Source organism: Penaeus vannamei, chromosome 14, assembly GCF_042767895.1.
Source record: "Penaeus vannamei isolate JL-2024 chromosome 14, ASM4276789v1, whole genome shotgun sequence".
In the NCBI taxonomy this organism is placed as follows: domain Eukaryota; kingdom Metazoa; phylum Arthropoda; class Malacostraca; order Decapoda; family Penaeidae; genus Penaeus; species Penaeus vannamei.
In genome coordinates, this window is record NC_091562.1 from 21,059,381 (window position 1) to 21,074,380 (window position 15,000).

A 15,000-nucleotide genomic window follows, 5' to 3' on the forward strand; every position below is an offset into this window, starting at 1 on the left:
AGAAAGAAAGAAAAAAGATTGCATGTATTTCAATGTTTGGATGTCTTTTACATGTATATATAAAAAAATTTAGAGGAAAGGATAGCTGTGGGAAGATGCATGTTGCACAGTTATGATTTACTAAAATGGACTTTATATGGTAGCCTTGAATTTTTAAGGATGTTGATGCTGTTATATGATTGTCACATTCATTTTTGTTGCAGACTAATTCTATTTACCTCTGTGCCAAAAAGCACTGTTGTGAAAGACCAATAAACATCCTCCAACTTAGGCAAGTTCCTTAATAAAGAACCTGGTTGCATTATTGGTGTATGGGTATGGCACAGGTTACCATCAGCGATATACAGAGATCAAGAGAAATGGACACCACCATTGTATACAGTATAATAAATAGTCATAAACAACACAGGTACAGCTGTTGTGGCCTCATATTTACCGTGAAATGACAAAAATATCCACAGTATATCATTGCATAGACGAAGTCCACAACACCCTCACACACATGTTTTGTTTTCTATAAATTGGCACAAAATGCTTATAAAGGGAGGTGCAAGGGTATTTCCCACCCCCTGTCTAGGGAATGAATAGAAGGTAATCTGACCTGTTTATCCGATTCCTTGGATTATTGTAGTCTTTATTTTTATTATGTTTACTATTGTTTTATTATTATTTATTATTGTTACAGCAATCATGATGTTAATGATATAATAATAGTATTGGAAATATTTCCCCCCTCATTATCTCAAGAAATGGGGCAAACAGGTGAGGGCAGCTTGGCTGACTAGGTGACTCTGTTGTGACTAAAGATTTGTGAAGTCATCTATGATTGTAAATGAAACTGACAACACTAAAATACAGTGGACAGTGCATGTACCTGGTGCCAGTGAGCTATGCAATCTTTTCTGGTGGCAGTTATGGTGTCTCGCGATGCGACATTAAAAACTGTCTCGTGATCGAAGGCAAGACAGGCCACTAAGCTCTGCCCATTTCTGTGACGTAATGGGAATGGCCGCAGTTGATGGTTTGCTATTTTACTGTACTGGTTATTTTTCTGACAGGTACACAGTTTGGAATATGATATCCAAGATGACTTTTGATATCTTATGGTGGCTAGTGTGGTGTTATAGATATCCAATATAAGTATGAATATGCATGAAATATCCGAAATAGAAGGAATGCATCTGGCAACTCAATAAATGTATACCGCCTTCTCAATTCCTGCCGCGTGAAAGGTGTTGCGTTTTCTGTAAAAGCTTGTAAAGATGGCACTAGTTGGACAGTCAAATAAAACTTGATTCTATATATGAATACTAAATGTAGGTGACAATAAAAAAAATAACTGCCTTCTTCTCAGTGATGCTAAACAGAATAAGGCAATTGCCTTTTTTTTTTTTTTGTCTATCCTATTTATTTTTTTGTAATATAGAATTGAATTTGAATGAATACATGAATAAGCCTTTTCAAGATAATGGGTTATTGCAGCTCTCAATAAGTCATTCTAGTTGTTTTTGTGCATTGGGTGACATTGGGATAAGGTTGCTTTTGTCTATTGATGCACTAAATTATTTTCTTTTTAATTATTAAAGCTGCATTAAGGGTAGTGCACAGTTTTAATTTGCTTTATAAAATACAGTATTTAAGTTACTACATAGTGCCTAAAACAGTAGCTATTTTCCTGTCAGTTTCTATTAGCTTCAAGCATCAAGCCAAACCATTCTCATCTGAGCACCAGCATGTATATCATACAACCAAAAAGTTACCTGATTTTACATCGCAATATGGTCAGCACATAGCACATAGAGATACTAATGGCCATATACTTATTGTGCTTTGTTTTTAAAATCATATGTAGGCTTATGTCATATGCTGACATCAGTTAAAAAGATTGTGGAACTAACCAGTTTTTCCCATTACAGGACAACATACCAAACACTCGTAAAGATGACTCTGCTAATCCACAGTAAGGCTATTCATCCCAGGATACTGCAGGTAAATGGTTTTGAGTTTTATTAGATTTAGCATTTACAAAGTGTGATTTATTAATCTCTTTTTCCGTGTTTATATTTTTGTTATTAGAATTAGATTATTGTTGCCAATCGTTTACATTTGGAGATTGATTTAATTATTTGGTATAAAAGCAGATCTTATATTGGTGATGTTTCTAGATATAGGAGATATACATATTTATTATATTAAAAGTAACCAATTGACCCAGTTTGTTTATCTAATCTTTGATGAATTCTCTCTCTTTTTTCTTTTTTTTCTTGGCTTGGCTTTATATGAAGTAATAACGTAGAAACCATTGCATATCTTCTCATTTAGCAAATGTTCACAGGTCTCACCCATTGCGAAGAGGTGGTTAGTGCAATCGTTTCACAAGTCTTCTGTGTAAGTTGTATTTTTATGAAGTGGGTGTTTTGTGATTTTAAGAACTGTATTTTTTCGTTATCACAACTCTTATTTACTTATTATGATACCTACTGTAAAATGACAAACAAGTGTATGTATAACCATATATTTATGTAGTGATTTTAATCAAAATTTACAGGTGTCAGAGTGTTTCTATTAAAGATGATAGCTATCAATACATCCAAAAATCCAAGGTTCCTACAATGCACTTCCAGAAATCTCTTCTTCGTCTCCCAATTCCAGGTAAAGTTTTGTTGTAATTAGAGTAATTAGAATGATATATCATGCTGTAGAGTTCCTATAAAGTTTTTTCCTATAGGTTTGCTGTTGAGTTCTTGCATGTTGCCTAATTTGTGAAATGTATGCTTGATTCATAAGGTCACTAGCCTATTCTGTTTTTTTTTTAATAAAAAAAACATTTAATTAATTAGGAACTTTAAAGGGACCCTACTATAATTAGGAACTTTAAAGGGACCCTACTACTTCAGTAAGACTGTGAATGTAAATTTTTGCCATTTTGAAATGTACTTTTTTCATCCTCTAATCCTGAACTGTTTTTCACATCTTCAAGGCCCCTCAACCTATTTTTTTGTTCCCCTAAAATCATGATTTTTCATGCATTACACATAAGATGTACCAGGTACTCCACTCTGATAACATACTTATAGCCAGATGTTTATTATACAACAAATGTAGGTATTGAGGGCAAGTTTTAGGAAGTGACCAAGAGAAAATTATAGCAGTTTTGGTATTCATTATTCTTTGGCTATATTTCCCCCAGGTGTTATTACAGAATCAGAAATGTTATTTTGTTAGACTTGAATACAATTTTTGTTATTGTAGTATAATGTAATGATAAAGTATTTCTCCATGTTAGAGGCCTGCAGTGGTTGCTTGACCAGTCATGTGCTGTGTATTGCCAATGACATAATTTTTTACTCAACTCTCATGAATGGTCTATTTTATGAGAATAGAATTAGCACAAGAATATTTTTATTCTACTGCATCAAATTGTACATAAAAGCAATTTCATTAAGCTTTGAAAATGAGACAGATCCTATTTTATGTGAAAGAGCTGTATGCAGGGTGCCTGTATCATTTTTTTCAGTTTCATTTTTCCCTTTAAAGAAGAAATATGATAAAAAAAAAACATGTCTTATTTTTATATAAATCTGTATGTTGGGTTGGGGTTTGAAAAATGATTTAAGGAGACTAGATTTATAATTTTATACATTTGATTATGAGAATTACCCAAGCATATATTAGTCTATGCAAAAGATATTTAAGTATTAGGATACCCTCCATATATAAACGATGTTTTATGATATCTGCTTTAAATGATGTTTAAGTGACTTTTACTGCATGTTATATATTTGTTCTCATATATAAAAATGCAGGATTTTTCCAGATTTTAACTATCTAAAAAAAATACATGTGGAATTCCAATTAATTGTAATGAATATGAGTTGATATGATAATTTTGTTGTGTGCAGAGCTCTGAATGATGTCTTTGAAGTTGATGCATGAAGTTGGATATGTAAACACAATTATCTGGAAGATTGATTACGAAAGATATATATGAAAACAAGAAAATAATGTGAGAAATGACCTTTGGCAGTGAAGGTATGTTAAAGGGCTATTACTATAGATATTTTTGATAATTTTAAATAAGTGATAGATTACATGGTGAGTGAGTTTACATCATTAGGTAGTGCCTAATGATGTCCTCAATTGTCAGAGTAATGGATGAACATTTTGTTAGTTGTAAGAGACGAAAATCCAGAAAATTTATATCACACATTACGCTCTTCAACCTTTTCTGCTGGGATAGCATTCCATATATTTTAGTTCATTGATTGTGTTTACACATAGATGGTTCTAAAAGTACTTAGTCCAAAAAGTCAATTGCTAGTCCTATGTATCTCACCTGTTTCCCATTTTCCTTGATTAAAAAAGAAAAAAGAAGAAGAAGAAGCAGAGAATCCCAAAACGTAATAGTCTAATCCTTGACTCCTTGGTGGCTGAGCAATTGTGGCGCCATCTGTGTGCACTGAAATTCGCAAACATGTGCCATGTACCTGCAAATATAGAATTAAAATTTATTGACATACACATCCATTTACACACATTAACATCACAATATACAGTTATCTACAGACATATACACTTGAAGGAAAGACCCCAGCAACAACTTTTCCATTATTGTGAATTCACAAAAAAACATCCAAGTATTCATTTGTGCATGTATGCACATATGTGTGTACTCACATGAAAATCTGGAACAACGAAGGACAAACAAGAAAACACACAAATATGCCGAAGGCATATACATATGCCCTGACGAAGTAATAGCAAAAAGGCCTTCGGCATATTCGTGTGTTTTCCTGTTCTTCCCTTCGTTGTTCCTGTTGCAGTTTCTTTGTCATGAATTCCACACATGAAAATCTGGGTACACTTGTATTCATCCATATACACACATTTACATGTGTGCACATGTACATACGTTGATGTACACTGTATCTGAATATACATTCAAGTATTCCACATATGCATATGTGGACATACATAAATGAGTGTTTTTTAAATTTTGCTTTTATTTATTTTTGGTTTATAAAAAATAGATAGTGTTTTTTACTGATATGAAAGTGAAATTTAAAAGTCTCCTTTGATGTTCTCTTAGGATCTGTTGTATATCATAAATATTTTTTTATTTTTTAAACTACAAGACAGGAATACGTGGTTTCTAATGCAATTTTGCTAGCTGTTCGGATTGATTTAATTATCCATGGTTAGATTTTTCAAATTTGGTTTCATGTTATTAACTTTATAATAGTAACTTCCTGTTCTCATTGTAGTGTGAGAAATGTGGATTGTTTCAACCAAATCACTTTTTGCATAACCCGTTAGTGTGCCAACCATACATTTACCACTGCTGCTTTGTGATTAACAGGGGAAAACTACATATTTCCTTTTTAATTTTAAACAAGCCAATAACAACTTGTGTGTTTAAATTTGTAATTGGAAAAATGGTAAAGTGGTACACTTTTTATATGATAAAAAAGTAATGAAAATTTTATAGGTTTTGTTGTAAAACATAAATTTGGAAATTACTGCTAATAAAAAGAAAGGGATAAGCAGCAAGGAAATAGATATATAGAGACTGAAGTGAGAATAATATCAATCATTTATAGAATGAAAAATGAAGAATTCTCAAATTCCAGAATTAGAGAAAACCTGCACTCGCTATCTTCGGTCACAAAAGGCAATCTTGTCACCTGAAGAATATCAGGTAACAGAGAAGGCTGTAGAACATTTCAAGACTGGGCTTGGTTTAGACTTGCAAGTTCAACTGAAGCAGCTTGATAAGGTAGTTTTCACAGGTCTTTCTATAAATGGCATTAAAATTTTTTTGTAAAGTCTCCTGTATTGATGTTGAACATTACGGATTTCCAATCTTTGAGAATCAAATTCCTTGTGATCAAGATTTGAAACAGTGTTTTTTAAATATTACAGGCTAATAAACATACCAGCTATATATCAGGACCTTGGTTTGACATGTACCTGAGGGATCGTGTTCCTGTGGTACTGAACTATAACCCTTTTCTTGCCTTCTTGCCTGAAGAGAAACCTGGTTACTCAGACCCAGTCATTCGTGCTTCAAATATCCTTGTTTCATCAATGAGGTAAGAATTCTTTGACAGTAAGTTTCAATAGCCTTATGAGGAACTGAAGATAAATTCAGTATTTAATTGAGTTGAAGCTAAAATTTGTAAGATGCATTTATGAAATATTGTTTTTACTGTTACTGCTTAAGGGGAAGAGTCGTCTGTACGGTTCACAAATTACGATTTTTTCTAACTTTGTGTGGATACATGACCATGTGACGCACCCAGGGCGCCGGTTGCCAGATGCGTAACGCGCTCCTTTCCATGGTTTAAAGGTCTGGGGTATTTAAATGCCTTCGTGCTGCCACACCCCTTTTTGCTTCATGCTTTGTTTTTCTTGTATTTTCACATTTTTTTCGGCTGTTTTTGCTAATTTCTTTGGTATGATACTGCTATACGATAGTTTAGGCTGCGTTCAGCAGACAGGCAGCAGCAATGACGGGAGAACAGTGCGATTGGTAAAGTTTTCGGGAGTGCACATGTTTTGTTTTTAACCTGTTGAAAACCTAACAATATGTCATTTATATATCAGAAATGCATAATATACAATTTATCATGTACTATGATATGTAAATGACAGAGGGACCAGGAGCCTTGACATCTGAAAGTATACTTCTCTGAGAACACTCCCACCTAACCTAACCTAACCTTGACATAAAGATGACTTAAAATTACCTGAACAAGGCCTGACCCTCTACCACAGGACTCATATTAAAAGGCCAAGGAATTGTCTAAGTAGGTATTCACATTTGGTAATCATTTATGATGTTATGACGATGAATGACAAAAACTGCTATTTTCTCAAAATCATATTTTCACGCATGATAGTAAGGTTAACTTTGTATGTAATTACGCGATTTTAATAATTCTTGTTGCAAAATGATCGTCCAGTTCGTATCTACTAACTGTAGCAAAGTCATGCATTATTTCCACCAAATACATTTTTTACTGAAAAAAATAATGGCGATTTTTGGACGAAAAAAAAGGCGCTTTTTTACAAGGTAACTGAAACATTGTCGTTTCAGATAGATTTACATAAATGCTACATTTGGTACTCCTATTTGTTGACTATCTCTCATCAGAAGGAAACTGCAGTACTATTCACTATAAGGAAACCATCACATAATTTTTGAATTCTATTATCTCGCTCGTTTTTTTGTGGCGCAAAAATTTACGTAGATTATTAAATCAAATTTCTTGTATACAAGCATCACATATCCATGCACTTTGTGTAAAAAGATTATTGACCTAGCTAAAAAACTAAAGTAAGCAGGATCGGATAACGAATTTCGTGATCGTACTGACGACTCTTCTCCTTAATAAGACATTTTTGAAGTTTGTGTAAAGCTTACTTTGATTTCTTGACATACATGCCACAAAACAGATAAAGCAAATGTTTCATATTAATTAGGCTTTTGTTTCCTATGTACATATGCAGTTGTATGTAGTGATTTCTACCTATTTTATATTCAAATAGGTTCATGCGCACACTTCGTGAAGAGGTATTAGAGCCAGTAGTATACCATCTCAATCCAGCAAAAACTGATAATCAACGATTCCGTAATATTGTTCGCTGGATACCATCTTCTGTTGCATCATATGTTGCTTATGCTCAAAAGGTTTGTCCTGTTCATTGTGTATTCTATCTATGTTATGTTTTGATACTATATTGCTCTTGCACTTTTTTTTTTTTTTTTCTTTTTCTCTACTTGTTTGTGTTTCTATTTTTTTAAAGTATAATGATACCCCAACTTTTGTTTGAACTTGAATCTAGTATCCCAGAATGTAATAGGCAGATTATTTGAATCAGAAGTAACATGATTGTTACTTTACTTTTCTTCTGTTTGAGTTACATAAGCTGAATGGAGACGATAATTATTATGTATCCGAAGGAACGTAGATTTGTTAATTATGATCAGTTAATATAATGAAAACTAGAAAGATAAGTTGTATTGACCATATCATTCAGATTTTTTTTTCTGATTCCTTTGTTTTTCTTTTTATTTCAGGTTTTCCCTTTGGATATGTCACAATTTGGCAACCTTTTTAACTCCACACGCATTCCAGAATTGGGGAAGGATAGACTGAAGTGCAATCCAAATGCTCGCCATATGCTTATGATGAAGAATGGCCACTTTTATGTATTTGATATATTTGATAGGGATGGTAGGTTCATGCTTTATCCATGCTTGAAACATGTTAACCCACTCATGATGGGAGCTCCAGTACTAGGGCATGCGCAGAGTCAACTGGTCGAGGGAAAAATTAAAGTGCTTGAAATATAAAGGTTTATCCTGCTCTTTTGTGCTCTTCCTGTGGCATAAATAATTGTTTAGGTAATGAGGGTTTAAAATATGCTTAAGTCTACTTTTGAGAGGCTGTTTCTCCTCAGTGACTAGCCAAACTGTGAACAACAGATCATCATACACAACTTAGAGTAGGTTTGACTGTGCATGGCTGAAGATGTTATCTTGGTGTGAGGGATGGTCTACCATGCCATGATACGAGTCACCCATTGGGAATGGGTTATGGGTTAAAGACATTTTTTTAAATAGCAAAATGTATGTAAAAAGTTTTTTGTCTGTGCCTGTGCATTTTTTCATCCCGTATCATGCATCTTTCTTACAGGTAACATTCTGTCTCCAAGCTATGTACATGCATGTGTATCATACATAGCCAATAGCCAGAGCCCACCACCCTCACACTGCTTGGCCATTCTGTCATCTGAAAATCGAGACACTTGGGCCAAGTGTAGAGCAGAACTTATAGCAGCAGGGAATGAGGAAGCCCTGGATGCTATTGATACTGCAGCTTTCAACATTGTGCTTGATGACCTTGATGTTGGCATGGATCCGGAGAAAATGTATCGTACTTTTCTCTATGGTAATGGCAAAAACAGGTATGTTCAAAAAAATATTTTTAAAAATGTCAAGAAAACAAATTGTTTAAAGGATAAAATAGATCTTTTTTTTTTGTGCAGTATGTATAGTGCAATGCTTGTTTGGTGAAAGAAAAAATTAAATGTTTAGCAGTTTTGAATGACCTTTTATAATTGCATAATTCAATTACTTTACAGATGGTTTGATAAGTCATTCTCCATATTAATGACACGTGATGGACAGTCTGCTCTTAACTTTGAGCATGCTTGGGGTGATGGAGTTGCTGTGATGAGTTACTTTAATGAGGTGGCCAAAGAAATAAATGAAAAGCCATTCATTCACCCAGATAGCAAACCAGCAAACATTGACGCCTCACAACATGTCCGCAGGTTGGGTAAGTGGGACTGTATAATCTTATGAAGATAATATTTATGTCATTGTCGTTACTGTCGTTAATGAATGAACTGTGCACGTTCATTTATTTGATCATGATATCTATAATGATAATCATGAACATTATATTAACCCCTCCGATCTGCTTGATGTGACCATATGAAAAAAATTTGGCTTGACGGCCGGGTGATGTGAGCATGCCATCATAGGAAAAAATTTAGCTGTGGATCAAGGTGACACGAACTTGCCATCATGAGTATTTCGGCTAAAGGCCAAGGTGACAGGAATAACTCGCAAAGAGTACACAAAGCTCTTGGAGGGTGATTAGGGCATTTAGGAAGGGCTTTAGCATTATTTCCATCAATAAACCATCCGTGAACCATGACTGAAAGGGTGCTGGCTCCAGGGAGGATGATGTTTCCATGATCAGGATCACATTCAGGACTGGTGGAGCAGGTTTTATTACAGAAAATTGAATACTACATACAAAAAGAACTAAATGACACAAATAACAAAATGTTTGTTATTACTGGACTTGAGTTATGGACCAGCTAGAGAGAGGATATGGAGTGTGCAAGGAAAGCAGTCTTTTACCATCTGGATAAAACAAATCATATTAAACCTTCCCAAAACCTAGCTTGTTGTTGTGGGAGGGCTAATCCTCTACATTGAGACCCAATGTAGAGGATTACCCCATCCTTGAGCCTCAGCCCTTGCCTCAACTAATTTTGCTTGGTCCTTTCTTCTCTTCTTTCCTCTTCCGTATCTTCTTTATTCTGTTCTATCCTATTCCTAAGGTGTGAGAGCCGTACTGAAAGGATGAAAGACTGGCTTCGTGTCAGTCGCGAATGGCCTCCAGGAGCCATGGGCAGGGTATTCCCTTGGTTAATTACTTAGCCCTTATAATTACTTAGTTAATTCTTGATAAAATCAAAAGTTAATTACTTAGCCTTATGGGGTTCCTAAGGGGTTGACCGTTTCTTTTCCCCAGTTTATTCAGGCTCACCATGGCCAGTAATGAATATTCTTTACCCTTAATAGAGGCATTAAGGCTTGCCCCTTCATCAAATAGCCTATCTGAATTTGATTTTGATGGTTTTCCGACCCCTGCCCCTCCTTTGACCATGGCTCTGACCACTGATGCTAATACCCCCTATGAACAACTCTAACCATTCTGAAACACCCACCCAGATTATTACTCAACCCCTGGACAACACCTCTTTCTCATCCCCAACATTCTCCTCTTCATCACCTGCTGCACAACCCTCTTCAATGTCAACCCCCTCGTCCTTTATTACTACTCTTCATCCTTATTGTCCTCCCCCACGCAGAACTACTCCACTCCACACCACCCTCTGCAAACCTTCTGAGTACTCTTATTTGGCCCAGCCAAGTGGGATCGATTCTTTGCGATTCCCCCCACAGCCCCCTATTCTGAGAATACCCTTCTCTTTCAGCAGTGCCTCCAGAAACAAGTATGCAAGGTTACCTTTCGCAGTCACTCTGATCATTCACACCTTGTCATGGTTACATCTGGAGCCCAAGCTTGTGCACTATTTACCCTAACTGACCTTACTGGCAAATTCATTCCTGCCGAATCTCACCCAACTCTTAATCCTTGTACTGGAACTGTTCCTATTCCCCCAAATGCTTATCCCATGTATAAAAAGGACTGGTCCGACTGTGAAAATGACCTACTTTCCTGCCTTGGTGGATATGATGCAGTGGCAGTACAATGTTACTCTCTTCCTCCTCGAGGCCAATGTAAATCCTACGTCAATATTGCCAAGATTAGCTTCCATAGACAAAACCTCTCCCTTGAGTTTTCTATTGGTGGATTGTCTTTTGTCCGACAATATCAACCCCTTTCTCGTCAATGTCATAAATGTTGGCGTTTTGGCCACCCAGCCAAACATTGTCACTCCACAGCCCGCTGCCCTCTATGTGCCCAACCTGGTCATGACCGTTCAAATTGCCCTGCTCGGTCAGGTACATGTGCCAATTGTGGAGACTCCCATAATGTGTTTTATAGAAGCTGCCCTGCCTATAAGTTTGAATGTTAGGTAGCGGTCCTCAGATTTAAACTAGGCCTCACTCTACGTGAGGCCAGACAGAAAGCAAGCCGATGAGGTTTTTCTCTCTCAACTTATTCCAAAACAGTCCCACGCTCTGCTATTCCACCATCTACACAAGATATTTCTGCATATCCCCAGGTATCTTTTCCCTATACCCAAAACCTATATCCTATGTCTACTCACCCTATCCACCAGTCAAATCCATTCTCCACCCTAAATCCAGATACTCAATCTCTACCATTTCCCGGGTACCTAGCCCTCCTCCTCACTTTAGTTGTCATACCAGGCAACCTAAACGTTCCACTCCACACACTCCTACTACTCTCCAACACCCTCCTCTTCATCTGCTCCTCAGATATCCATCTCTTCTTCTCCTCCTTATAAGAGAACTTTTGTTTCTCAGTCCTCTATACTAAATTCACCTCCAGAAACCCTTGAAGACATCCAAAACTTCCTAAAAATGACCCAGGGGAACACACTACTCCCTCATCCACCCTCCAATCCCTCTATTCCTACTCCTGCTACATTTAAAGTATTTGCAGATATTCGTTCTCCCCCTTCCCAAGTTCCTTCCACCCCCATTCTTCCTACACCCTCTCAACATACCCAACCCTCTCTGTCACTTCCACTTGAATACTCTCACAAGTCCCCTGTATCACATCAGTGTCCTTCTCCAGACCCCTCCTCTCCAGACATCTTTCCTGATGCTTCAACACCTTCCCCAGTCTCCCTTTCACAACCCCTTGATTCTTCTCCTCCTACTTCTCCAGCAGTCTTCTCTGTTTTCCTTGATCAGTGTCCCTACTCCTTCCCCAGTCACAGATACACTGCAATTCACTCAGTTGCTCTACCCCTTTATATTCCCCCAACCCCTTCCCAAAATACCTCATCCTCTCAACCACCCAAACCACCCATACCACCCAAACCAACTCCCCCCCCCCCCCCAAAAAAAAAGAAAAAAACACCCTTCCTTCCCTACTATCCTGCCCACTCCCTCCTGGATACACACATGAATCTTTTATCACAATACCCTTCCCCAGGCCCCACCATCCCTATTGAACCCCCAGACACTACTGCTTCACCTACTCCTGATCTTTTATTTCAACCCTCAGATACCTAATCCCCTACGACTAAGACAACCATATCTACCATTATCACCTATTATCCCTATTCCTTCCCCAGTCACAGATACAATGCAGTTAATCTATTTGCTCTACCTTCTGAACCTTTCCCTCTTATAAATTACTACTCCACTTCATTTACTTTCTTCCTTTCCCTTTTCATTACCATACTCTCCTACGACACCCTCTAATCTTTGATATCTAACACCCTCCCCTCTCCCCGGATTCTTCTCTTACTCTTCAACAGCTATTTCTATTATTCCTTGAACATTTTTCCTATACCTTCGCCAGTGACAGATACACTGTAATTCACTCAGTCGCCCTACCCTCCCATTTATACTAATTTCTGCTCTAATTCACTTGCTCCCCTATTCCCCCTTTTCACTATCCTACTATTTTATAATGTTCTTAAACCTTTGACATCTAACACATTTTATCGTAATCTTGAACTCTCCTTTGCCCTCTCCGATGCAATAATTTACCATAGTGTTAAATGACCTTTGATGTCTAGCACATTTATTTTCAATCATTAATTAATTAATTAATTAAATCAAATTACAAATGTAGACATTGGAAAATAGAAAAAAGGCTTATGCAGAAAACAAGGAAATAACATGGAATAGGAAAGGCATGTCTTGTTTCCACACACACATGTAGATCCAGGGGGTTTAAGATTATAATAAGAAAGGTAGTGATAACAGTTGCAGTGACAACAATTATGATGATAAAATTAATGATAATGATAGTGATAATTTTGTTTAAATAGGTTAATACCCATTTTAAGTGGGTGCTTCATGGCCCACAGGTGGACCAAAATTCTTTCTTGGGTAGTGTTCTATTTAGTGCCCGTCTTGTAGGCCCAACTTACACAAACACACATTTGTGGTATCAATATTTCATGGCTTACCATTGGAATATTATTGCTCTTTTCTGCCAAAGCATTATTTATTTATTTTTTTCCACTTTCCAAGATTTGTTCCATGTTATCAAGATGGTAATAGACTCTTAATTGTGTAGACTCCGTATTATCTCATTAAGTAGTCAACACCTCTTGCATCAGTTTTTTAAATTCAATTTTATGTAACAAACCCTTCACTGCCTGTCATGGCAGGCAGGAATAGAATCCTGAACAGGGAAATAGTGTCCACCCTTTATCTGGGGCACCTCTAGCCAGGACACGCCTTCATTTACCAGTGGAAGTAACACAAGAGCCCCAACCTAAATGCCCACCAAGTCTAATCTTCCTCCAAGAGTTTTGTACACTCTTGATGAGTCATTCCTTCATCTGAACCCTTAGCTGAATTTTCCCTTATGACACATTCATTTACCATGGTCCTCTGCCATTTTTATTTATCAGGACATGACGGTCATGATCCAATGAGTTAATGACAATCATGATGATAGTAATGATAACATTGATGGTAGTTATAGAAATAATATATTTTTGAAAATAGAGTAATATTGATAGTATACATAGTTATGATAATTATAACTTTAATAAAACAATTACAACTACAACAACAGCAATAATGATATTAATATATGATTATGATGATAGTAGTAATAATTATGATAATGATTGTAATTGTAATAATAATAGCAATGATAATGATAATGATGATAACAGCAAAAGTAGCACCAACAACTATAACAATGATTATAGTAGTAATGGTAATAATTTAATGATAATGAGGGTAATGATAATATCAATAACTACAAAATAATGATTAAAGTTGAAGAACTGATGCCTGGCAATCTTTCAGTTATGCTAGATATCAAAAACTCTGTGAAAAAATGTTTCACATCTCAAGCCATTCATTATATCAATTAATTTAGTTATAGATTCAAAGTATATCTGTACAAAAGTATGAATTTTGTTTGTAGAAATATGCATCCTAATAACTGTCATTTGATTAAAAATTATAAATCATTTTATTACATTTCAGAATTTAACTTGACTCCAGGTCTGAAACAAGCTATTGAAAATGCTGTTCAGGTATATGAAGCAAACACTAGTGCACTGCAGGTTGATGTCTTGGAGTCTGATGTATTTGGGAAAAATTCATGCAAAAAGCACAAAGTTTCTCCTGATGCAATGATGCAGTTAGGATTCCAGGTAAGTGTAATGTATACAGTAAACAAAGCCATCTGTAGGATTCTTATATATTTTTTTTTATTTGTTTCTGTGCTTATTTTTATATGATTCAGGGTGGAATATCTGAAAAAAATGAAATATGTATTATTTAATAATGCTATTTTATAATATTCATAGTATTAATGATTGGATGTTTTTAAGATTTATGGGTGGCAGTACTATCAAGAACTCTGCCAGATTTATTTACTTTCATGCATTATTATAAGTATTTGTGAAAGGGAAGAAAAGCTTTGTGTAATCTTTAGGTTGCATATTACCTCCAAAACGGAACAACTGTTGCTACATATGAGTCATGCAGCACTT

The 15,000-nt window shown here is 35.9% G+C and overlaps 1 protein-coding gene across 5 annotated transcripts in view; it reads left to right on the top strand.

Moving 5' to 3' along the window:
* The window catches only part of CPT2 (Carnitine palmitoyltransferase 2), a 23,579-nt gene that overhangs the window by 755 nt on the left and 7,824 nt on the right, over positions 1-15,000 (top strand). For 4 of the 5 annotated variants that reach the window (XM_027364052.2, XM_027364053.2, XM_027364054.2 and 1 more), the window contains exons 2-12: positions 1,917-1,989; positions 2,336-2,388; positions 2,549-2,652; positions 5,631-5,776; positions 5,923-6,092; positions 7,552-7,693; positions 8,084-8,240; positions 8,703-8,973; positions 9,151-9,347; positions 14,489-14,658; positions 14,943-15,000. The exon at positions 14,943-15,000 is cut by the window's right edge and continues 168 nt beyond it. In XM_027364052.2, coding sequence (XP_027219853.1) covers positions 1,942-1,989; positions 2,336-2,388; positions 2,549-2,652; positions 5,631-5,776; positions 5,923-6,092; positions 7,552-7,693; positions 8,084-8,240; positions 8,703-8,973; positions 9,151-9,347; positions 14,489-14,658; positions 14,943-15,000 — 1,516 coding nt within the window. In that variant the 5' untranslated portion in view covers positions 1,917-1,941. The remainder of the gene's footprint in view (positions 1-1,916; positions 1,990-2,335; positions 2,389-2,548; positions 2,653-5,630; positions 5,777-5,922; positions 6,093-7,551; positions 7,694-8,083; positions 8,241-8,702; positions 8,974-9,150; positions 9,348-14,488; positions 14,659-14,942) is intronic. The other variant, XM_070129809.1, reaches the window with a different exon arrangement.